Genomic DNA, 22,473 nt, shown 5'->3' with positions numbered 1-22,473 from the left:
GCCCAGAGGCGCTTCTTTCATCCCCAGCCCAAATCTCCTCCAGGAGCAAAGGGGCTCCTTCTCTGTTGGGCAGCAGACTGAAAGCCTTCACTTGGGGGTTCGTCTGCAGTGCTGGAGACTGGCTGCTGCATGCAAAATCTCCCTCTCCTTTAGGAAGGAGGGTGGCCAGGAGCTGTCATCTTACGAGGCCCCACCTGCTTTCAGACAACCACAGACCGTCCCTGGGCCCTCTTGCAGGAAATAAGGGGAAGAGCTGCTGAAGGCACCTTTTGAGGGTCATTTCTTCAAATAATTCAGTGTTTAAACTATTGTAGCACACATGACAACAAGGTCAAACATGGTTACAAAAAGTACCGATTGCAGTTACTACCAAGATGTTTCCCTTCATTTAAACTCTATCGCAAAACTATGTAGCAGAAACTAGGTAAACAAAAGTGAAAAGAAGAGGAAAAACGGGAAAGGGAGAATTCAAGGCCTTGAACTGCTCAGGGCTGGACTACTGCAAAGCAAGAGAGCGGCTTCTCCCTTGGCCCCGTCTGCGAGCCTGCAGAACCGCTTCGCCCCATCCGGGTGGCCATGGAGAAAAGCAGCCCAGGCACCCGGGGAGAGGCAGACACCGAGGCCGGCACAGATTTGGCATCCTCGGCTTGAGCTAATGAAGGTGTTGCGTTAATGCGGATTCAGAATTATGCAGTGATAATCTACGGATGTTGCAGAAAAGAAAACGTTCATTTGATAATCTTCTTTGCAACATGGGGTGGGGAGAGGCATTTAATGGCCTCTTGATGTGAGCTGTCCTGTGATTTAATTAAACTGCTATCCTTCAGCGCTGGTGCTTCACGCTCCAAAAATAGGTGACATTGAGGTTTGTGAGAAAAAGGCTATTCCTTTTGCATAAAAAAATTGTTCTGATCAGCAAAAGCCATGCTCAGCAAATAAAAGCGCCTATTTGCTCACAATAGGAAAATGTAAAAAGGAAAGAGGGAAAAAAAATTCACCGTACGTCAGAGTCCTGCAGGGATGGATGACAGGGACCTGCCTCTAAACACGGCCACAGACTTTCTCCCAGCCGGGAATGCCAGAAAAGGCTCCCTGAGGCTCCACTTTTGGGCAGGAGTGCCGTTCGTGCAGAGGGGAGGAGGGGGCCTTGCTTCCCCCTAAACCGGCTCCCTCTGAAAGATCAATAACAGTTTGCTTCATTCCCAACCTGCAAGCCTTCCCTGCTTTGGGCAGTTTCCTTGGCCTTCCCGTGGGTGTTTCTTTCAAACATCTCCCAAAATAAGGGCAGCGATTCTGCTCTTCCTCCCCAGCTGCTCCAACAATAGAGCAGAGTGAAGGAATGAAAGAGGTTTGAGGGAGGAGAGAGGGAAGTGGTGCATGTGGAAGGCCAGCCTCCCTTTGGCCCGAAGGGAGGGACGGGAGGCTGCAGACGGCCCCCAAAATGGCAGCTGTGAATGGGAGGGGGAGTTTCTACACTATGTTATAATAGCAACTACAGTAACGGGCCACTTCCTTAGTATTCAGATTAGGCTCCTCACCCACATTCTGCAGGTTAAATCACAAGTCAAAATATCAGCAACGGAATGTCCTGCAGCCGAGGGCTGTGTCTGCCTATGCTGGACCAAGGCATGTGGGCCGGTGCCGGGTGAGGCCGGGCAGGTGCCAGGAAGCGGCCACGCTTGGTGAGCTGCAACATCCAGCAAGGCTGCTTAGAGGGTGCCCAGCGCCAAGCCAGTCCCCACTTCCCAGAGGCTCCCAGGTGTATCTTTAGCTGCTTTATTGGAAAGGAAATCAAATCACACTTTATCATCACTGCCACCAGCGTGAAGAGAGCAAGATTAGCCTCTACCCAACCTGCTGCAGCTACAATATTGCTGATTATCAGCCTCGCAAAGCCATAAATCACAGTGGTGCCACTGCTTGGTGGGCTTCTCTCCCCTCTCCCGTTCTCACAAAAACAGCAAGGTGACAAAGGGGCAGCTCAGTTTCCTCCATTTTGGCCCTTTGGCCTCTTCACGCTCCTCAGCTCTGGCCAACTGGTCCAGAGTGGAAGGAGAAGCAGCATTTTCAAGACGCCGTTCCACAACCTCCCTCGCCTGGTGCTGGCGTTGCTCCCATTGCTCCTGAGCCTTAAAAGGGAGGCACGCAGGGGCCCTTGCCCCCCCAAATGAAGAAAGGGCTGGAGTCACCCCCCCTCCTCCTAAAAGCAGAGGGAATTGAAGGTAATGTGAAGGAGGCTTATAATGGGGGCGCTTGAGAAAAAAAAGCAAAGCAGCACCTTGAACCATTTTGCAAAGGAAGTTTTAATTCATGCTATCCAGATCAAAGCCCCCCCCCCCCGTTCCTCCTGCATTCAGATCACACACACACACACACACACACACACACACCAGTTCCTCCTGCATTCAGGGTAACCTGCTGTCCTTCTCTGGCAGATGCTGGGTTGGCTGCTCTCAGCCACCTCGAACTTTGTACCACACAGTTTGTATCAAAAGAGAGGAGAACACGTCCCATTTTTTTAAACATTTATCTTTATATATATAAAAATTAAATATATATTTATATATAATATATTGTGTTTTGAGACTAAAAATATAGTACATATTTTTTAAGAATGAGAAAAGGAACATTTTTTTCTTAAAAAATGAGGCGAGGGAAGGAAGTTATCAATCACGAATGTATGTCTCGGGGGGGGGGAGAGAGAAAACACGCTGGGGGCACCCTCTCCCCCAAGCCATTACCTGGTGCCCAAAGATTCAGAGGGGCCCATGCGCTCTGATTGCAAAGCCCATTTTGGAGCTGTAATTAGTTATTGCTCAAATTCTGGATGTCCATGAAGTGGGTGGTGGTGGTGGAAGAGAGCAGGGAGGGAGGCACCTTCTCCTTTTGAATGATGGCTGAGACTACCTGCGTTCACACGACCGTTGAGGATCCAGCAGTTGCATTCATACATGGCAAGCTTGGCTAATGTTAATGCTGATTTGCTTGCAAGCAATTTGTACGAACCCAGGCTGTTGGGCCTTTCAAACTGACAATGGGAATGGGCTCATTCAGGAATGAGGCTATGCGCATGGCGGGTTGTGTGAATGCAGCCACGGGCTTAGAATTGGTGGGCTATCTTGTTGCTTTTGGCGCAGAGCCCTGTCCCCCCTCTTCAACTCTCCTATCTCCCCGCTTCCTGGTGAGCAGAGGGCAGATGCTGCAGGAGCTCCATTCCTGGCACCTCTGGCGAAAAAGGGAGGTGGGGCGGATGGCTCAGGTGCCCAACTCAGCATACAGCAACTTCCCTGCAAGTTGCAACGTGAGACCGATCTGCACCTCCCTCACCCTCTCCAGGAGAGATGGGAGAAGTGCAACATGAGCAGCAGTTCTGGTAGATTTTGCACCCTGAACCACCAATCTCACTTCTCTTGTTCCCCGAGGAGAGCAGAGCAGAAGGTGCCTCTAAAGGGGGCACCCTGATAATCTTAGAAAGAAGCACTGCAAACACCCCTTGGAAAGTGCCCTTAAATCCAACGGAGGCATTTCCTGGATTTTCCAGCCCCATTGCACTGGGGGTGGCAGGGGACTGATGAAGCGGGACCCCAAATAGCACCAACATCCACTAGGCTGCAGCAAGAGACACTTCCCAGAATCAGCCAGAAGAGGGCGCTCTCTCAACGCACTTCTTCAGAGAGATGTTCCCAGGCCAGTGCAGAGGGCTCCAGAGTACCAGAATAGGCAGCATGCAAAGGAGATTGGTACCATTGATTTGGAAAGGGGGGAGGGGGGGGAGAGGTGGATTCCTAGTTATGTGTCCTACTATACACCTGAGATATGAACTGTGCCAAGGAGCCCCCTCCTCCGACTTGCTTTGCCTTCTTAGTGGGTGCACCAGAGCAAGTTTTAAGGCACAGGAGACCGAAGGGCTTGCAGTCACCCCCTAGCAAGGAGGACAGGACAATGCCGGTGGGGGTGAAATGTCTGCACAGACACACAACGGCCCACAGAATGCTTTTACCAGCCCTCTGCAGCAGCTGGGGGTCCAGGCCAGAGACGGAAAGAAGCCATGAGCCCTCCTGCCGGGGATGAGACAGGCCTCTAAGATCTTGCCACTCAGGATGTGGCCATGTGGGAGAACGGAGGGTGTGCCCAGCACTGCCCTCCCACCCAAAGGCCAGTCTCCAGCAGGGGCCTCCTCCTTCTCCTGCAACCAGGCTGCCCCAGAGGAGGGGGCTCAAGCAAGAGGGTGGGGGGAGGGTGCAGAAGAGGCTTCCTCCAGGCTTGGGGGAGGGACCCACAGTGCCACATCTTGAAAAGGCCTCCTGACTGGCAGGCAGGTTCGCTTGGGGCTGAGACCCTCTTGTGGGTGGGTGGGTGGGGGCACCTGAGAGCAGCCCCATCCTTCCCCCTCATAACTGCCTGTCCAGGAGCCACACAGGGTGCAGGTTTTATGAACACCTTCCTGAAAGTGGAAGGGGGGGAGGAATCGCTCCCAAGGAGTCCATTTCGTACCAAAATTTGCACAATGCACAGCTATGGTCCAGCTGGGCAACACTTTCACTCCATCAGCCTTCAGCAAAAGGGGGTCCAGAAGGGATGCGGACTTCAGTTTTGATCATTCCCAGCCAGCGTCACCCCAAGTGCAAACCAGTTCTCTTAAGAGGGGGTTTAAGGAGGCAGCTGTTGCACCCAAGGCCGGCCTGATCCTGGCTTCTCCAAAAAAACAGGGCTGAAACTCAACCGATGCCCCCTATTTGGTGGCTACCTCCAACCGCTAGGCCTTACTGTACCGAATTGGGCTGGCCTCCTGTTAATGCAATGAGTGGAAGGCTGCCCGCTGTTTTTGCCTGGGGTTGCCAATGGATGCCTCTTCTGTGGGTAAGATGGAGAATGAGTTTCAACAGAGGCAGGATGGAGATAATTACTGCTCTGTGGGGGCTCCACTGCCCTCCCCACTTATCTCTCTTTTGCAAAGAGGAAAGGGGGAGCCCTTGAGGATGAGGCATCTGGAGAATCTGTAGCCTCATAAAAGAACCATCAGAGAGTTAAAGCAGCAAGGAAGAAACTGCAAAAGAGCAGCTGGACCGGTGGCCACCGCATTATCCTCAACTGGGCAGCAGGTGCCACGCTCTGCATTGTCCACAAGTCGAGCCTGGAAAGAGGCTGGGGAGGGGGAGAGGGAAAGAGCCCCCTGAATATCAGGGGGCAGTCACGAGGTACCTGCACCCATCAGGATGCAACACTTCAGACATGAGTCTGCATGCGCTGCTGGAAACGCTGCCCATAGTCTGAGGAGCTGTACGAAAAGCGGGTTGATGTGGTGTACTTTCCCAGGGGGTCGTATGTGTCATAGGCTGCCCGGTCCAGGGTGGGCGGTGGAGGCTGGCTGTAGCCTAGGCGGTAGGTGGCATAGCTGGCACTTGGGGGAAAGCCCGAATGACCCCCATAGTTTTCGTACGACAGCTGGCTGGCCGTGTCGGCAGTGGCCGTGCCCGGTGTGGGTCCCGGGACCGGGTCTCCACTGTAGTCAGAGGCAGGGCCGCGGCCGTAGCTGCTAAGTTGAGCGTAGCCACTGGAATGGGAGAGGCGTGAAGACGGCCGCCCATCGTAGCGAGCAGGGCCAGGGGCGCGGTAGTCTGTATAGAGCACCGTGCGGGAAGACGGCCTGTCCTCGTGGGCACGGACGTTGTAGTAGCCATTGGTGGGATCCTGGAGGACCAACCGGGAGAGAAATACAGCAGCTGTTTACATGGCAGCTTCACAATCACTGCCGAACACAAAGAATGAAAAGAGGAAAGGAAAACCCCTCCAGAAGCAAAGCTCTGCCTGGCAGTGGGAGCCCCCCCTCAAGCATTTGACTGCTGCTGTAGATGCCACTGGCTGGAGGGAGGGCCTCTGAGGTGACCCCTTCAGTGGAGCTCTTCTGCCTCACAGCAACAAGGGCCCTGGGAGCCCAAAGAAAAGGCCCAAACTCTTCCAGGTTCCACCGCAGGCAATGGACTGCAGCCCCCCCCCCCGTACAAACACTCCTGGGCTGCCCCATGGCAGAGCGCCTGGCTCCCTCCCTGCAAGGCAGGCCTCCCTCTCACCTTCAGCTCGTATTCTTCCCGTGTGTCCACCGTGTCACAACGCAAGTCCTGCTTCAGGTCCACGTCGTCCTTGAAGGACTGCAGGAGGCAGATGGGGGGACAGGGAAAGACCCAAACTTCAGCCAGGCAATACCTGGTTGTCGTGCTTTGCAACATCCCAAAGTACCATTCTGTCCCTATGACTCTCTTGTGGGCATCCTGAGGAAATCCTACAGCCCAGCAGTTTCCCAGGGAGTTTGTGTTAGGTCATCAGCCTGTCAGGCTCACCACGTCTCTTTGCTCCATTGATCTCTCTCTCTCTCTGATACCACCTCCCACAGCTCACCCATAACCCTCAACACATTCCCAGCCACAAACACTCCCACCGTCTCCTCAATCTGAGCCATAATGTCAAAAGGGCCAAGAGAAAAACATGACTTGCATGCCTTCTGACCCAGCCAGTAGTTGAGCTAAAGAAGGAATGGCAGTGAGCAGGTCCCCCCTCAGGCTTTTGGGTGTGGAGGCCCCCTCACCGAGTAAATGGCTTTCATAACCCGCGTTGCGGTGGAGACGCTGGCCGTGTCCTCCTCGCGGTCCGTGTGCAGCGTCAGGGGTTCCCGGTTCACTGTCTCCACCTTGATGTCTAGCTTACGCAGGGTCACGTCCTTTCGGCCTGGGCAAGAGAGAAAATTCAGGGCATTTTTGATTCCCGGCAGGAGGAGAACCCCAGGGATTTCTCGGGCTGAGCCACCAGCGCTAAGCTATGCTTCCCTCAAGGACAGTTCTTGTGCCGAGGGACCGGAAGAGTTCCCAACCAATTTTCCTAGGGGAATAAAAAGTCCAAGGTCTCATCTGATGTGCCCCGGAAAGAGCTTAGGAAGAGCTTAGGAAGCAGATAGTCCTCCCTGGGCTCGGCTTGAAAAGGCAGTGTAGGAAACTGAGTTTCAGCCAAATGAGTAAATGGAGCTTCCCCAGCTAGGAGCAGTACCCTGCTTAATAAATACCAGTTGGCCCTCTGTAAAGCAGATCATGCCCCAATTATCCCATGCACACCAGACACTCACTCCCTTTGCGACGTCGGTACAGGAAACAGCCCAGCGCGATGAAGCAGAAGATGAGCAAAATAGCAGCTCCAATGGTGGCACCGGCAATTATGCCCACGGGCAGAACTTCTGCAAAAGGGGAAAATGGCTCTCTCCAAGGATCAGTCAAGCTTTGACACGTTGAGACTTTGTCCTTTTACCTCTGAGTCAAAGCCATGCCATCTCCTTGCGGGGGGTGGGGAACAGCAAGCAAAGAGGGGCAGCCCCAGCCCCATTAGCGAGAAACCCAAGAGGAACCTCCTGGCTGTCAGAATTGGCAGCAGCCTTCAAACCCAGCAGCACCCCCAACGGGCAGGAGGTTACCTGGAACTGGAATGGGCAGAGGACCGCAGAATTTGCACACTCAACCCCCACTTCTGCCCGCCCCCCCCCACACACACTGGCCTTCCCTGGGGCACAAGGGCAGCCGCTGGCCATGAAAGCTAGTGAGAGGCCTTCCTGGCACTTGCCAGCTCCCCCCTTCTGACTGCCCACCTTTCTCCTCCAACTGAATGATGGCTGTCCGTGGCCCGAAGGCATTCCAGGCGGTGCAGTTGTAGCGTGTCTGGAAATCCACCTCCATCACGTTGTTGATGGTGAGGGTGGAGAGCACCCCGTCACGCGTGTTGCTCCGCTCGACGGTGTAGCGCTCCAAGGTCCCCGTCTCCAAGATGTTCTCCTTCCAGCCCCAGGCCTTCGAGAGAGAAGAGGAAACAGCTCTTGACATCCACCCATCCGCCAGCCAGGCGGGTCTCCTTCAAGAGCCATAAATACATCCTGCGCCAAGCCAGTATCTTCACGCTGCCCTCAGGACTCACGATTCGGTCGGGGAGGGGCGTGCTCCCAATGAAGCATTCCACTTTCCCTCGGTCTCCCCGCACAGCGTACTGGATGGAATCGCTGGAGATGATCGGCGGACCTGGAAAGACATGGAGGAAGGACAGAAAAGGTGTTAGGAGACCAAGACAGACAAAGACCCAGGAGGGCCAGCTGAAGTGGTCAGCAGCCTCCCCTCTTCTCTGGGAAGGCCCAGACAAAGCAGCTGCCACCTGCAGCTGGGCCCAGTTGGTGAGGGGGTTTCCCTGCTTTCGCTCACCATTGACAACAAGGGCCACTTCGCGCTCGCCCACCCCGATCCGTGGCACGATGGCCTTGCAGACGTACAGCCCTGCATCTGCCTGCGTGACAGACTTGAGGTACAGCTGATTGCTGTTGCCGAGTATCTGGGGGTGAAAAAAGATGCAGGATGACTTTGGAGGGGGGAGAGAGAGCAGTCCAACATGGAGCAGCACTTTCCCTCCCTTCCTCCTGAGAAAACCCAGTCAAGACATGGGTGCAACGCCCCATCCCAAAGTGGAGCTGAAGATTGCTGGCCACACACACACACACACCAATCTGGTCCACTAGGGCAAGGAGGGAACACACCATGTTGGATTCCTTCTTGGCCCAGGTGAGGGTCAGCGGAGGATTCCCAGTCCATACACAGGTCAAGGTGACATCCGAGCCAATATCAGTGGTCAGGGGCTTTGGATCCACCACGATGCGAGGAGCGACTGGCAGAGGAGAGCAGGGTAAGAGATGGTACGGAAGTGGCCCCTCTTCCCTCAAGGGCCCCAGGTGGCGACCAAAGGCTTTGGGGTCCTCTCATCTCAGCCTTGGCAGCTATGCCCCCCACTCACAATGGACGTCCACCAGGGTGCTGACGTTGGTGCTGCCCACGTCGTTGCGCACTTCGCAAGAGACAGGCTCTGTGAAGAAGGTGTAATCCACCTGCGTCTCATATTTGCTCTCCTTGGCGTCCTCGATAATCATTCCGCCTTTGGCCCACCTGGCAGGATTCGAGAAGAGATATCCCATCAGGCCAAGCATGGGGGGAGTCAGAGGAACCACCGTGCAAGAGCAGGTGAGGGTCCGGAGGTCCATCGTTCCCACCTGGTCAGTGCCTAGCTCACCTGTAGCCTTTGATCTCTGGATTGGCACTGGCCAAGCAGGTGAAGGTGACTCTTTCTCCTTCCTGCACCGTCTGTGGCTGAATGGACAGCGTCACCGTTGGAGGATCTGCCACGCAGAAGGAACGGTTAACAGCCATGTAGCCGATGGCTACTTCTTTTCTTTGAACTGACCACCAGTTGGGAGCAGCACCCCCAGATTTCTTGACCCCATCAAGCTCTTCCTCTGCATCCTACATGCCAATGCTGTTGGCATCCTCTTTTGCCAAATTTTGCCAAGGGGTCTACCACTAGGCTGTCACACACCAGCTGGTCATTGTCCCAGCCAGGGTGAATTCAGAAACCAAAATATTAACCAGACCCCAGACCCCAAGCCACGGCCAGCAAGTCAGCCGTGCCCCCCCTTCTGAACAAAAAGACTGGGGTCCCCTTATAGCCCAAAGTGCAGCTCCTTACGGTGAACATTGAGCTTGATGGAGGCCTCCTTGCCCGCAGGGATGGCGTCGTTGCTGCAACGGCACACGTAGACTCTCCCAATGTCCAGGTCGGTGGGTGTGATGAGCAGTTGGCTGATGGTGGTCTCTCTCTTTCCATCCATTAAGACTTCCTGGAGAGGCAACAGAAGCTGAAAGTCTGGGGACACGGCCAAGGGGAGCCGTCAGAACCGAGACCGCAACTCTCTCCTCGTCAGAAAAGCACGGCTGAGCCGTACAGGTTCCCTCCCTGCCCTCAGGATGTTGGCTGGGCTCTCGTGAATAAGGTGCCACCCCCCCCCCCGTATAAAGGACCCCAGAATGTTCTCTGGTGTCCCCAAGGGAGGCTTCTGCACGGGTGCCAGAACTGAAGCAGCAACACAGCCTTTTGTTAGAAAGATTCCCAGCAGAGAAACCTGCTCCGGTGGCAGCAACCCTCAACGTGCCCTGCCCTGAATCTGGGGGTAACTGCACCGATCAAATTAGCCTGGAACCAAAACATTCCAGCCATGCCTATTAAATACCCAACGAGGTTGCCCAAATTAATGTCAATGCACCATAAACTGCTTGGGGATTAATGAGTGAAAAACAGCCTCGCCAGAGCGAGGAGGCTGCCAGCGCTGCCAGTGGGACGGTTATTCTGGATTTTGGTGGAAATGAAGTAAGAATTGGGGGAGGAGGAGGAAAGCACTCCCAGGAGGAAAGAGCAGGTGGAGAGAAACCATTTGCAGCTGAGCAGGATTCGCCCTTCGCACAAGGCACTGCAGGCACAGAGGCTGAAATCTGCAACGCCTCTGAACACTCGAGAGAGGCTGGGAATTAGGGGAGCTGCAGTTTGATACGCCCGAGGGGCAGTGGGTTGGGCAGGCTTGGATTCTGCATGGCTTCCATGGCAGATCTTGGCCCCTCATGGTGTCTGGGGATCGGTTTCCTCACGGTACCTGCAGACCCCAAGCAGCCCTCCCACCGACGTCGCCCAGCGTACCGTTGCAGTAGCGGCCTCGGACTGTGGCAACCCATCGCGGAGCCAGACGATTGTGGCCGCGGGCTTGGCATTTTGCGCCCGGCAGGTGAGGTTGTGCGGTGTGCCCGCACGGAGCAAGATCTCAGGGGCCCCATCAATCACCGGGTCTTCAGGAGGAACTGCAAGGGAAGCAGACAGAGCTAGCCACAGGTCAGGATCCTGAATAGAAGCTCAACACTTGGGCAGAGCCTCCAGCCCCCAATGGGAAAAGCAGGGAGATAACAGGCACCCCCATTCCTCATTCTGTTTAGAAAGCACTCAAGTGTCTGGAAGAGAGCCACTGGGAGTGTCCCTGGCCACGATAGCTATTAACGAAGGATCGGGGGACGCAACTTGAGAACGTGGGACAGGGAGGCAGCAGGAGGGGAGGAGGGACCAGGTTGCTGAGGCTCCAGCCATGTTTTTCCAAGAGGGAACCTCCCCCACTCACTGAGGACTGTTAGCTTGGCACGCCGTGATCGCAGGGCAGCCTCTGTGGCCTGGCATTCGTATAAGGCATCGTCGGAGAGAGCTGCGTCGGTGATCTCCAGATTGAACTGGCCAGAATCCGTCGCCCCGATGATCCGGTAACGTGGCCAGGCTGAGGAGGGAGAGGCAGGTGAGTGGGGCCAGGTGCCCAGCTGGCATCACCCTGCCTGGGCTTGGCGAAGCTCTGCAAAGCCACTGGCTGCCCACTTACAAACTCTGCCATTTGCCTGTAGCAATGTCCTTCTGCTCTGAGAAGGGGAAGTCTGTGGGGTAGCCCCGTCTCCACCACAGATCTGGGGGGGGGGGATACTCCATCCCCTCCCCCTGCACCCTCTGCAAGATTTGGACTGAACATAGCCCAGGCCTCATCAGTCAATGGCAGAAGGTAAACTTTGTCCTTAGGGGGACAAAGTGGGGGGAGTGTGGGGCCATTCCCAGTGGCCAAGAGATGGGGGGGTCAATGGCCCCACCCAGCAAATTGCCCCACCCCACGAAATACAGGGCAAGGAGTGCAACAGGCTCCCAAAGCAGCCTTTTCTTCTGCATCGAGTTGGGTCACCTTGCTGTAAAATTTGAGTGTCTTAAACGGTGGATGATCACTTGTGAGGAATGAAAGCAGGCTAGGCAGACGTCTGCAGAATAAAAAATCACGGAAAACTGCCACATTAATTAATAAGAGGCGGCAAATGAAGGGGGGTGTCCGTCCTCGGTGCTCTGTGCTGGAGAGGTGGCGCTGTTGGGCTGCCCGGAGCGAAGCCCCTTGGAAGGAGGCCAGCTGATGCTGGGAGGGGGGAGGACGCCCCCAGCGCTGTCCCTGAGGGCAGCTGGCATTTTCAGAGATGATGCCTTCTGGCGGGCAGGGGGTGGGCAAGGGTGGGAGGCGGACAATTTCCAGAGAAGATGTGCTGGGAAGAGAGTCCCACCTTTGAGGCCTTGTCCCATCCCCAGAGCCAGGCCATCTTTGGTCCACTGGACGATCCCGGAGTAGTTCAGCACCACACAGGACAGCACTCCCTTCTGCCCGGCAACCACCGTCTGGTCCTCCGGTTCCTCGATGAATCGGGTCTGGAGGACTGAGGGGAGGGGGAGAACAGGGTGGGCTGAGTTCTTCTGCAACAATTCATGGGAATTGGATCTGCAGAACTGCCATGAACATTGGCAGTCCGCCTGAGAGAGGCTGAGGATGGCGACAAGCAAAAGAGCCTCAGGAACCTCCTTTGTGAGCCACAGTCAAGGTGAGTCCCTGTGGATTTCAGGACCGCAGATGCACGCCCGGCAGAGGTTCGCTCAGTCCCTCAGGGCTCCATGGCACCAGCTGAAGCTCCGAGATCCAGGAGGGCCACCCCTCAAAGCAGGACTGCTTTCCTCTCCTCTCCCCCCAAACTCCCCCCCCCAGGAACTCCTCTTTACTATTTGTATCCACCATCTGGGGGAGCCTCTTCTTTTCTGAAGGATTTGTTGAAATAATCATTAATTTGTTACAAATTTGTCACCTAATTAATTGGTGTTTCCTTCCAAGTTTGATTTTTTTAAAAAAAAATAAGGGGGGGCGGGTTTCCAGTCAATGGATTAACCAGCCAAAGGCTTCTCTTGCAGCCCCAGAGCATTGAGAACATGGCACAATTAAGGGGGGGGGGAAATGACAGACACAGGAGGCACTTTCTGGCACCCAAAATACACGACTGAACGCCCCCAATTCCAGGCACAGCTTTAAATCAACTCAGCAGTGCTAGCAAAACCACTAGAGTTTGACTGCAACATCCGTAAATACTCCGACACGCAAGGCATCCATCCTTTGCTCTTGGCATCCAAAGCCTAGGGCCCCAAGGCAACCCCCCAGGAGAGGGTCCCTTGGGGCCCTCAAGCCAACTACCCCCCCTGCCCCCCCAGCAGAGGATCCCTTGGGCATCCCCCTTTTCCATCCTCAGGAGGGAAGCCAAACCCACTGAACAGTTTGACAAAGGCTGGTCCCTCCTTGCCTCTCTCTGCTTCTTTGTTATCCTGTCTGTACTGACTTGATTTGAAAGCAGCAACAAAACCACTCAGAAAACTGAATAACACTTTTATAAATGACAATACACAACAGGAATGACTGTGTCTACTTGGCAGGGCTGCTGCGATGTGCACGCTTAAAACTTGCAGGGTGGTGTTATCTTCTGAATCCTGGCAAGACTCTGCCTCCCCCTCGCCACAGCCGCAGGCACGGTGTGAGCACAGGTGTGCACACCCACTGAGGCAGAGCGGCTGGGAAAAGGTGATAGTCATGATAAGCAGGCACTGCAGAGATTTCATTTAAGGTTGCTGTCACTTCTCTCCAGATAAGAGAAAGAGCTGCAGTCCTATTGATTGTTGAGCCAGGAAGGAAAAAAATGCCAGCACACGTCACAAGAAATAATTTGTGTATGGAGAGAAAATATTTGTGGGGCCAAGAGCCCCCTTCCCTCACAGCCCCTCTCCTCCTGGAGCGCCTACGCCTCCCTCAACGCCTGGCTCGGCACTTGGCCCCAGATCAGGGGCAAACTGTGGCAGGGTTTGTGGGGTGCAAGAAAAACAGCTGCCTGCCTGGTGGGAGAGAAGACTGGACTTGGAGGCTGCAACGTTCCTCCCAATCTGGAAACTGGGAATAAAATTTTTGGGAAAACCATCTCCACATGGTTAGGAGCAAACCAGAAAAATGGGTGAGCACTTCCCCCTTCTGGAGTTGCCTTCTAGCCTAGCCAGCTGGGTCTCCAAAGTACTCAGCCGCTTCAGGAGACCCAGACCCATCCCCCTTCCCAGGAGAGGCTGGAAATCCCAGGCCCTTTGGAGAAAGAAGAAGTAGGGGGCTGGAGAAAGAGGGGGTAGTTCAGTCCCAATCACTGAAGGCCTTGCCCTTCCCCAGAGCACAGCAGCTTAAAACGCTGGTCTTGTTCTGCCTCCTTCTCCAAAAGTGAGAGGGATGATTCATGGTACTTGGTCCCAGCTGCCCCTCTGTCAGGCACTTGCCTTGCCAGGAGCCCTGCCGTCCCTGGGCCTCTTGGACACTTGTCTCTTGGGGCTTTTTCTTGGGATGCAGGAAAGGACAACAGAGACGTCGTCACAGGCTGCCTGAAGCCAAGATTTGGGGATGCCCAGCAGATACTGAGTCCTGGATGGAGCTGCAGAAAGTGGGTCAGCAGCTAGTGCTGGAGGCTGAGCCTCTAGATGCTAATGGACTACAACTCCCATCCTCTCGCAAGACGAAGGTTGCTGGCAGCCATTGACAACGGAGTTTCAATCGCATGGATCACACAGGGCTTCGAAGGTCAAGTGCCCCATCGGGTTGGGGTGAACACCTGGGGGGCAGAAGGATGCCTTCCCTCCTTCCTCCAGGCGGGGAGAGGGGGAGGGAAGGGGCCCAGCCGCTCCCAGCTGAGGAAGACTAACGCAGCTCTAGAGCCAAGCAAAGGGGGCTCGCCTCAAGCCCATCCCTCCATTTATCAACAGGAAGGCTGGTGAGAGCCGCTGGCTGTTAAAGCAGGGCCCAAAGGAAAGCCTTTCATTTCCACCAACCGCTTTCGGAACTAAATCTCCCTGCTCAGACTTTGGGTTTCTATCGCCTTTTCTTCCTTCCCTGCGTTTCCTCCCCCTCTTTTGAATTTAAGCCTTTCCCCCAAGCCACTCCCTCCCTCCCTCCCTCCGTAAAAGCAACCTATGCATTGTGTCCTCCAAGGAACATGGAAGTAAAACAGTATTTTGGAGAGGAGGGGGAGGGTCCTGCGAAATGCCCTCCCTTGGGCACAAAAGAGGCGGCTGTGTGTGAATTTGGGAGGAGAGGGCTGGGCGCGAAGGAAAGCCACCCAGGGACAGGACAAACTGCTCTCCCCCCAGCTCCAGTTTGCCTCCTTGAGCCCCCCCCCCAGGATGTTAAGCAGCACCGAGGGGCTGCCCATCTGCTACAAAGCCCCCCCCTCGTAACCTGCCAGGGGCGTTGCGGTATGTTTGATGGCTGGCTGGAAACCGCTCCTTAGACTCCCTTGCCCCCCCCCAGCCCACTCACTCCGCCAAAAGCATTTCTCCAGCCTTGAAAAAGTGGAAACAAGACAGCCGACTCGCGTTCAAAGCAGCAAATGAGACGAACAAAGATCTGCCAACTAACTGACGGGGAACAAATTTAGGTCTGGGGAATGGAAAGAGGAAAGAGAGGAGGGGAGGAGGGGTTTTGACAGGCACAAAAGCTGCAAAAGACGACGCGATTGTCTCGGCAACCTCCAGAAGCAGCCAGACATCAAGATTTGGCAACATCAAAGTTCACGTCGGAGCCGTTACCCGTCGTGTGCCAGGGAAGCGGCTCTTCCTGCATCTGTCTGGCAGGCACTCTCTGTATGGGGGTCTCCAAGGGGCGCCCTTACTCTGACCGGCTGGCTCCTTGTTTGCAAACCTGGCTCCTGGCTGCCCTCAAATGCTGCCCTGGTTGGCATGCCCACCTTGTCAGGTCTGCTGGCGAAGGAAGAAAAGCCGGCAGCGTTCACATGGAATGAGGAGCCCTAAATCACAGTTTACAAACCACAATGACTGTTCCAGACATTAAACTAAAAACCACCACCTTGAAAAGGATTGTCTAATCTCTGTTCAAGGGTATTCAAATTGATGGAGGAGAAAAAAAGGGGGGGGGATTGTCAATTACCCAGGAAAGAGCCCAGTGAGCGTTAGATTCCCAATCCCAGGATATTCGTAGGTGGGTTAATCTGGGCTGTGGGACCCTTCTAGCATCTCAGCCTCTGAATGGAAGGTCTCAGGGGATGCCCGAGAGGGCTGCCCTCTGGCCTTGGGGAAGCCCTGCACTCACCCTGCAGTGTAGGCCATTTTAGTATCCTGATCATATCATCCCTGCAGAGAACTTTGCAGCTTCTCAAGAACTTTCTTCTAGTCAAGTGGCACCACTAAAAACCATACAATAAATCCAGAGGGGCCCCCAAAACTGTAGGGAGATCTGTTAAACTCCTGAAAATGACCGTAAATGTTGCTGGGAGACTGTTTCCAATCCCAGCACCCCAGAAAGACAGGCGGAGAAGGTTTCCCCAGCCACTCCCTGGCTTGAGTAAGGGCCCCACTTGGGTCTGGCAGGGTCTCGGTGCTCTGACCGTCTGGGATCGCGCACTTTGTGTGTGGCAGCCCTGAGCCAAAGCCCCTCTTGGCAAGCTGGTGCCGCCGGGCAGCCCTCCTCGCCAGTTCTCATTTAACCGTCTTTCCCGCAGGAGCAAAGGCCTCGATTGGTTTTGACACCAATCTCACAACAAATTTAGCACCTCATTTCCCAGTCCGATCAAATATTCCACCTTGATTATTTCAGAGCCACAAGACGGGGCTTTTCGCATCCAAACAAGCGGAAAACACCTTGGCTGGACGTCAGATTCCATCAGCCTCACTTTCCAGCCTCTTGGCAAAAAAAGAAGAAAAGGCTGGGAGGCAGAAGCCAGCCAGGCCCAGAACCAGGGTGGACTAGGAGGGGAGGAGACCCCCCCTTCCTCTTTCTGGCTCTGAGTGGGAAAGATGCGCCCTGGGGGAGAGGCAGACAAAGCAGCCTGGCTCTCTACAGGATCCCCAGGGACCCGCAGCTGCCTCCTGCCTGCCCCAGAGGCACCCAAGCTGGCATCGCATCCAGGAAGCCCAAAGATCCCGGAGGAGAAAACCCTTCAGGCAATGAGTTGGTTCCCACAAGATGCAGGACAACGTTCCACCAACAACCCATGCTAGTAAAGTCAAGTATGCTGTGTGAATGCAGAAGCTGGCTGGGGACTAGTCTCTCTGAATCGGTTGCTGCTGCTAACAGCTTCTGGATCCAAGGCTGGCAATCTGGCTGCTGCCTCTGACCAGCAGAAGCTCTCCTTGGCTTGGGGCGGGGGAGGTTGGGAGGGAAGCCCCCCCACTGCATTCCCAGCTGCCCTCCAGGAGCCCCGGAGCTAACTTCCAGCAGAGTCAACTCTTTCTCCAGCCTCTGAAGGAGGACAAATTCTTTTGGCACCCTCTGCTACTGCTCCTTGCAAATGTCCCTGTGTGTGTCGGGGGGGGGGGGAGACCCCCGTTTTGCACAGCCCCATTTTGGGGGTGGACAGCAGGAAGCCCCTCAGCTCCAGCTTTGCCCATTTCACAAGCGGGCCTCTGTGGCTTCCACTCTTTTTTCCCTGGGCTCCCGAATTCTTCTTCCAGGAGTCCAGTGATCTGCCAGACACGGAGAATAATTGGAAGAGACAGCTAATGAACAGGCATTCATCAAACTTCTCCCAGCCTCATCACCCCAATCAATTAAACGAGAAGGAAGCCGCCCGCCCTCCTACGTAGCACCCAGGGGGAGGAGAGGACGGAGCACCGAAAGGGGGAGAGCAAATTTCTGGCCCTGCTGGATGTGCAGGAGGGAACCATAATTAGTCCAGAGAAAACATAAGGAAAAATTTCAATTAAAATGATGTCAAGAGGAGCTATAAATACAGGCCTCGGCTGACACAAGGAAATTGACTCTTATTTTCCCTCCTCAAAGTTTCCTAAACATTTTTCACCTAATAAATAACATTATCATTATCAGAATTATTGTGAGGATTATTAAAAAGCTCCATCCAACCTCAGGCCTCAAAAAGCAATATATGTCCTCCCCCAAACAAATTATACTGTTTGCAGTGCACAAAGACAGGAATAGAACTGTGCCCGGAGGAAAGTCGCGGGGGGGGGGCAAGGAAGAGCCCCTAAAACTAATGAATAGCATTACTGCCTTACAGCAAACAGCTCCATCTTTCTGGAGAAACACAGGGAGACAGAGGAGGGGAAAAGACTGGCGCAGCTGAGCAGATAAAGGTCCAATGGGCAGCAGCTGAATCTGGGGCTTGGCTGGGGAGCTGGTCAAACCACGATCGAGCCAGGAGCTGAGAGGCTGAGCAGCAAAGCAGCAGCTACAATGCCCCAAAGGTCCCAAGATCAGAGGAGTGGCAATGGCTGGCGATCCAAGGAAGCGCCTTCCGATGCCAGATGCTGGGCAGAGGGCAACTCTTCCCTGCCCCTGGGGTCCCCACGGAGAAGCCTTGGCCCCTGGGAAAGCTGGGCACAGCCTGCCTCTAAAATTGGGAATGGTGCGCAGCCCTTGCCAGAGGCAGGAGAACCCACAGAGGACTGCTGCTTCCCATTCCAGCCCACTCCCCACATCTGCTTAACCCCGCTGAGCTGCCCTGGGTCCCCCTAGACAGCCTCAGAGCCAGGAAAGCCCCAGAGAAAAGAACGACGAAAACTTTCTCCTGCTTCCAGGCATCTCAAGAGAAGCACCTGCCAACATCCAGCAGCCCCCCCCCCCGCATTTAATTGGGCAGATGAGAAGCTGCAGGTAAAACACCTTTGAATGTTTACATAAAATCTGGGCCAAGTGCAAGATTTATTTTTCTGGATGTTCAGTGCAGAGGAGTTTTTGGTTGAGAAGCTACCTGGGGCTCCCAGCTCTCCCCCCAAATAGCCCAAGTGGGGCAAGGCAAGCTTAGGGGGCAGTCTGATCCAGGTCGATGAGAAGAAGCCAACTCAGAGCTCAGTTGTTTACTAGCATCCCAAAGTTCGTGTGTATCTTGAAAAACATCAGAAAAACAAATTTTGGGTTCTCTCAGGCAGTGCCCAAAGCCGTACCCTGGCCGGCTCCCCCTTTCTGGAATAATACTGCCAACTTTATGGGTTCATCTGGGTCTGCTGCCCCAAAGCCCCCCTCCTGGAAGAGATTTCTGGGTCAACTGGGCCCCACACCGGCCTCTCCGTTTTTGAAAAGCCCTTCAAGGGAACCCTTGGTCTCTTTTGCCCCAGCCCAGAAATGGTGCAAAGCTGTGGCAGCCCTGGAGGAATCTCAGAAAAAGGGGTGCCCCCAGCCCCTCCCCCAATGTCAGCAGGGGTGCAGCCCCAGCCCCTTTGTTCTGCCCTATGAGGGGGCAGCCCAGCTGCCTGAGCTGGAGTGGGGAGGGGTTAAGTAGACCCTCTCTGCTCTGCTGGAATCTGCCATTCTTTTTTCCTTCCTTTCTCTGCGGAGAGAATCCCTCCGCCCCCCCCCCACTTCATCTCCTTTTGTAAATCAGAGGCCCAAGGAATCCAATTATCTTGCAAGCCCCTCAGTGGCCACGGCAGCTGGAGCCCCCCCTCCTCCCGCCAAGCAGGGCTGCCAATTTGGAGGGCATCTTCCATGGCCCCGCCATCCCCCAGGTGCGCCCCAAAGAGCCTCAGGGGGGCCTTGGGGGCTCCCTAGAGTGGAGGGAGGCAGAGCAACCCCTCCAGTTCAGGGGACTTCCACCTACCTGGCTCCATCACTCCAGGGTGAAACCCTCCCCCCCCCCGACTTCTCTCCCCCCCCCAGGCAGGCAGAAAGACAAAGGGGCCGCTGGAGAAGGAAGGGGGGCACCTCTCTGGTGGGCAAGGACAGAGCAGCAAGCTCCTCTGGTCCAGCTTTCTCCCTAACAGCCCTGCAGGATAGGCCCAGAGCACACATACCAGTTCCATCTCCCATTTGCCAGGTGGGAAAGCTGAAAAGGGGCGCTTGCTTAACAGGAGGAAATAAAACTTTTAACCTAAAAGCTGGGCTCCTCTTTTTCTCCCCTCCCATGAAGAATTCCTGGGGGGGAGGGGCAGTGAGAAGACCGCCCCCCCTACAAAGATGAAAAGAGCAACGGTGACCCAGAGACTTGGGCTCTTCTGGGTTGAGAGCTGCCCCCTCAGCAGTGGCGTGCCTGGCGGGAGGGGCATATTTCTCTGATGGGCTTTGCCCAGTGGGTGCCAGGAGGAGCGGTCCCCATTGCTGGCCTGGCCGCCTCCCCCCTCCCCGATGTTCCCCCCTCCTCTTCTTCCTCTGTTGGGAAAGTAGGTCAGCACAGCCAGCTTCCCATTCAGTCCCCAAATCTCTCCTTCCTCAGCTCCCCCCCAGCAGCCAAGCGGCCTGGCAGGGTTGCCAGGGGACCCGCAGGTGCAGAAGACCCAGGTCTCGGGGTGGGGGGGCAGGGGGGAAGCCCCTGGGCAGTCTGAGTGGAGCTGCCAAATCCGCATGGCGGGCGAACATTCCCCTCGGGTGGGAACAAATCCCCTCACAGCCCTTAATAGAGGCAGGTGGAAGGGGGACGCGCCTTTCTGTGGGGCCAGGAAAGCAGAGGGAGGGAGGCCAAAGCGGTACAGGGGGCACGTGGTAGAGGAGGCAGTGTGTGTGTGTGTGTGTGTGTGTGTGTGTGAAATCATTCAAGGGCATCTGGATCCTTCAGAAGAGCACCCAAACCATTTCCCGTGGCAAGGCAGGTGCAACTGAAGCCGTTTTGCCCCCCAGGTGAGGGCAGAGCAGCCGGGGTGGAGGCAGAGGCGGCTCGGCCTCCCTGGGGCTGCCCGCTTGGTGAGTTACGGGAGCCGCACCAGGCACCGTAAGGTCTCCCTTTGGGAAGATGCCCCACATATCTTCTTCTGGAGGCCTGACTGGCCTTTCTGAATGCCCAGCTCCCTCTGATTTATAGGCTAACAGCTTGGAAACGAGGGATGAGCAGGTTCCCTCCTCGTTAGGCAACTCTGCTCTTTCTGCACCTGAGTGACTCTCCAGAGACAGAGAAAGTTGGACTCCCCCATTCCAACTTTGCCCACCCGGACCCCTGCATTTGTGTTGTTGGAGAACAGAGAGGCTTAAAGCAGCAAAGCATCTCCAGCACGTTGTTCCCAGCGAGAACTCGCCTCTGGGCAGCCGCAGCTGCACCCCAACGCCAACTGTCTTCTGCTGCTGCTGCCGCCGAAGGGCTCTCGTAAGAAGAGCAGCAGGGGACAGGAGAGCCGGCAAGCGCACACCATGGTGGAGAAAAAACCAGCCACCTGGGAAGTTAATTTCCAGGTTATTATTTCTCCTCCAATCCCTCCACCTGCCTTAGTTTAACTCTGTTTTATTCTTGGCAACATGGGAAATGTAAACGCCGCAGTTGCTTTGCTGGAAATATCTAATTGTCCATCCTGGCCTGGCTGCCAGCACAAGCCTCCTTCTTGTTTCCAAAGGGAGGTTCGAAGGGAAACCGAGTCAGCCTGGGAGGCGAGGCCGAAGCAGGAGATGCTAACACAAGGCAGCCTTTTGGCACCAAAGCTCTGGACCCGAGCTGGACCGGGCCTGCTGGAAGACTGCGGAGGACATCCATTCTGCCCCTCCTGCCCAGGCTGGGCCAGAGATCAGGAGGGTCTGCCAGCCTTCCAGGCCTCCACAGACAGGACGCAATGGAGGTGACCTCTCTTGCCCTCTTTCTGGGCTTCGACTTTCCCACCCCGAGAGAGCGGCTGCTTCCACCATGAACCCCAAGACTAGCAGTTGCCCCAAAAGGCGTTTTTAAGGAGGGCTGCCAAGAAGGCGCCTGCCTGGCCTTCCTTCCCCCTCCAGCACAGATCATCCCCATCTATCACTCTTATCATGCCCCACTGCCATCTTTGTTTGCATCTTTGCCCCGTCCCTCCCTGTCTGGCTGGAAGCCATGGAGGGAGCAGCGGCTGGCTGGCGTATCAGAGGCTGCCCGAAATGGCTCTTCCCCCCACCTGTCCATTCCCCAGAACCAGACCTAGAGACAGTTTTGTGAAGCTCCTTCAAGACAAAGAAATGCCGCATTCCAGAGGGGAGGGGAGGCCCTGCCTTCCGGGATGGGGGGTTTATAAAGGGGCGCATTTAAGAACAAGAAGTGGCTGGAATGAAGTCTGTGCCTGCTACGTGCCCATGGGCAGCGCAAGATCTGACTCTCAGAAGCATTATTAATACTTTTCGTATTAAAGTTAATATTTCATTAACCCACTCCATGCATGTAAATGTTTAATATCTGCCTTTCTATTGTCACAGCTTATCTCACTCTTGAATGAACACAAAGCTTTTAAGAAGTTCACTGCCCAAGAAGTGAGAACTGCGACCCATTTTCCCAACCCAACTAGAACCCAGTGAAGTATTAGCCCTTGGCATAGTCCATCCCTCAGAACCCCACTAGTGGACCATCCCGTGGGAAACAACTCACACCCTTAGAGGAGGAGGTCTTGGTCAGCGATCCCCACTCTGAGCCAGAGGAACTTTGGTGCTTCGTGAAGCGTTTCTCTCCTTTGCCTCCCAAATGGCAGAGGGGAAGACGGCCAGGAAGGTGCCTTGTTGTGGTCCTAAGGGGGCTGCTCCTTCCGCTCTGGGCCCACATGCTGGGCGTGGTGCTCTCCTGTGGGCCTCGACCAGATCAGCCTTGCTGAGGGGCACCAGCCAGGGCAGGAAGGGCAATGGAGAGGAGGCATTCAAGAGAGGTTCAGAGAAGGGCCACCCTACAATGGAGGAGAGGCCGACAGAAAAACTCCTTGGCACACTGCCAGCAAGACCTGTGGGGCACTTAATGGAAGCGGGGGGGGGGGAAGGTGTTCAGGGGTACTTGTTCATTTCAGAGGGTGCCAGGTGTGGGGCAGGATCAACACAGTTGCTGCCACTCC

The 22,473-nt window shown here is 55.1% G+C and overlaps 1 protein-coding gene across 1 annotated transcript in view; it reads right to left on the bottom strand.

Annotated features, from left to right (window-relative positions):
- Positions 1–2,585: 2,585 nt before the first annotated feature.
- KIRREL1 (kirre like nephrin family adhesion molecule 1) overlaps positions 2,586–22,473 on the bottom strand; it is a 29,527-nt gene continuing 9,639 nt past the window's right edge. Inside the window, exons 2-15 of the mRNA XM_081340609.1 lie at positions 11,970–12,119; positions 11,009–11,158; positions 10,540–10,697; positions 9,538–9,688; positions 9,085–9,190; positions 8,812–8,960; positions 8,558–8,685; positions 8,229–8,355; positions 7,951–8,051; positions 7,628–7,826; positions 7,115–7,222; positions 6,584–6,723; positions 6,072–6,149; positions 2,586–5,691 (exon numbers count right to left, since the gene is read on the bottom strand). Of these exons, the coding sequence (XP_081196735.1) occupies positions 5,227–5,691; positions 6,072–6,149; positions 6,584–6,723; positions 7,115–7,222; positions 7,628–7,826; positions 7,951–8,051; positions 8,229–8,355; positions 8,558–8,685; positions 8,812–8,960; positions 9,085–9,190; positions 9,538–9,688; positions 10,540–10,697; positions 11,009–11,158; positions 11,970–12,119 (2,210 nt within the window). The 3' untranslated portion in view covers positions 2,586–5,226. The remainder of the gene's footprint in view (positions 5,692–6,071; positions 6,150–6,583; positions 6,724–7,114; positions 7,223–7,627; positions 7,827–7,950; positions 8,052–8,228; positions 8,356–8,557; positions 8,686–8,811; positions 8,961–9,084; positions 9,191–9,537; positions 9,689–10,539; positions 10,698–11,008; positions 11,159–11,969; positions 12,120–22,473) is intronic.

This window comes from Vipera berus (assembly GCF_964194415.1).
Source record: "Vipera berus genome assembly, chromosome: 16".
Lineage (NCBI taxonomy): Eukaryota > Metazoa > Chordata > Lepidosauria > Squamata > Viperidae > Vipera > Vipera berus.
Note: the sequence above shows the minus strand (reverse complement) of the source record. Positions and strands in the feature narration are given on the sequence as shown.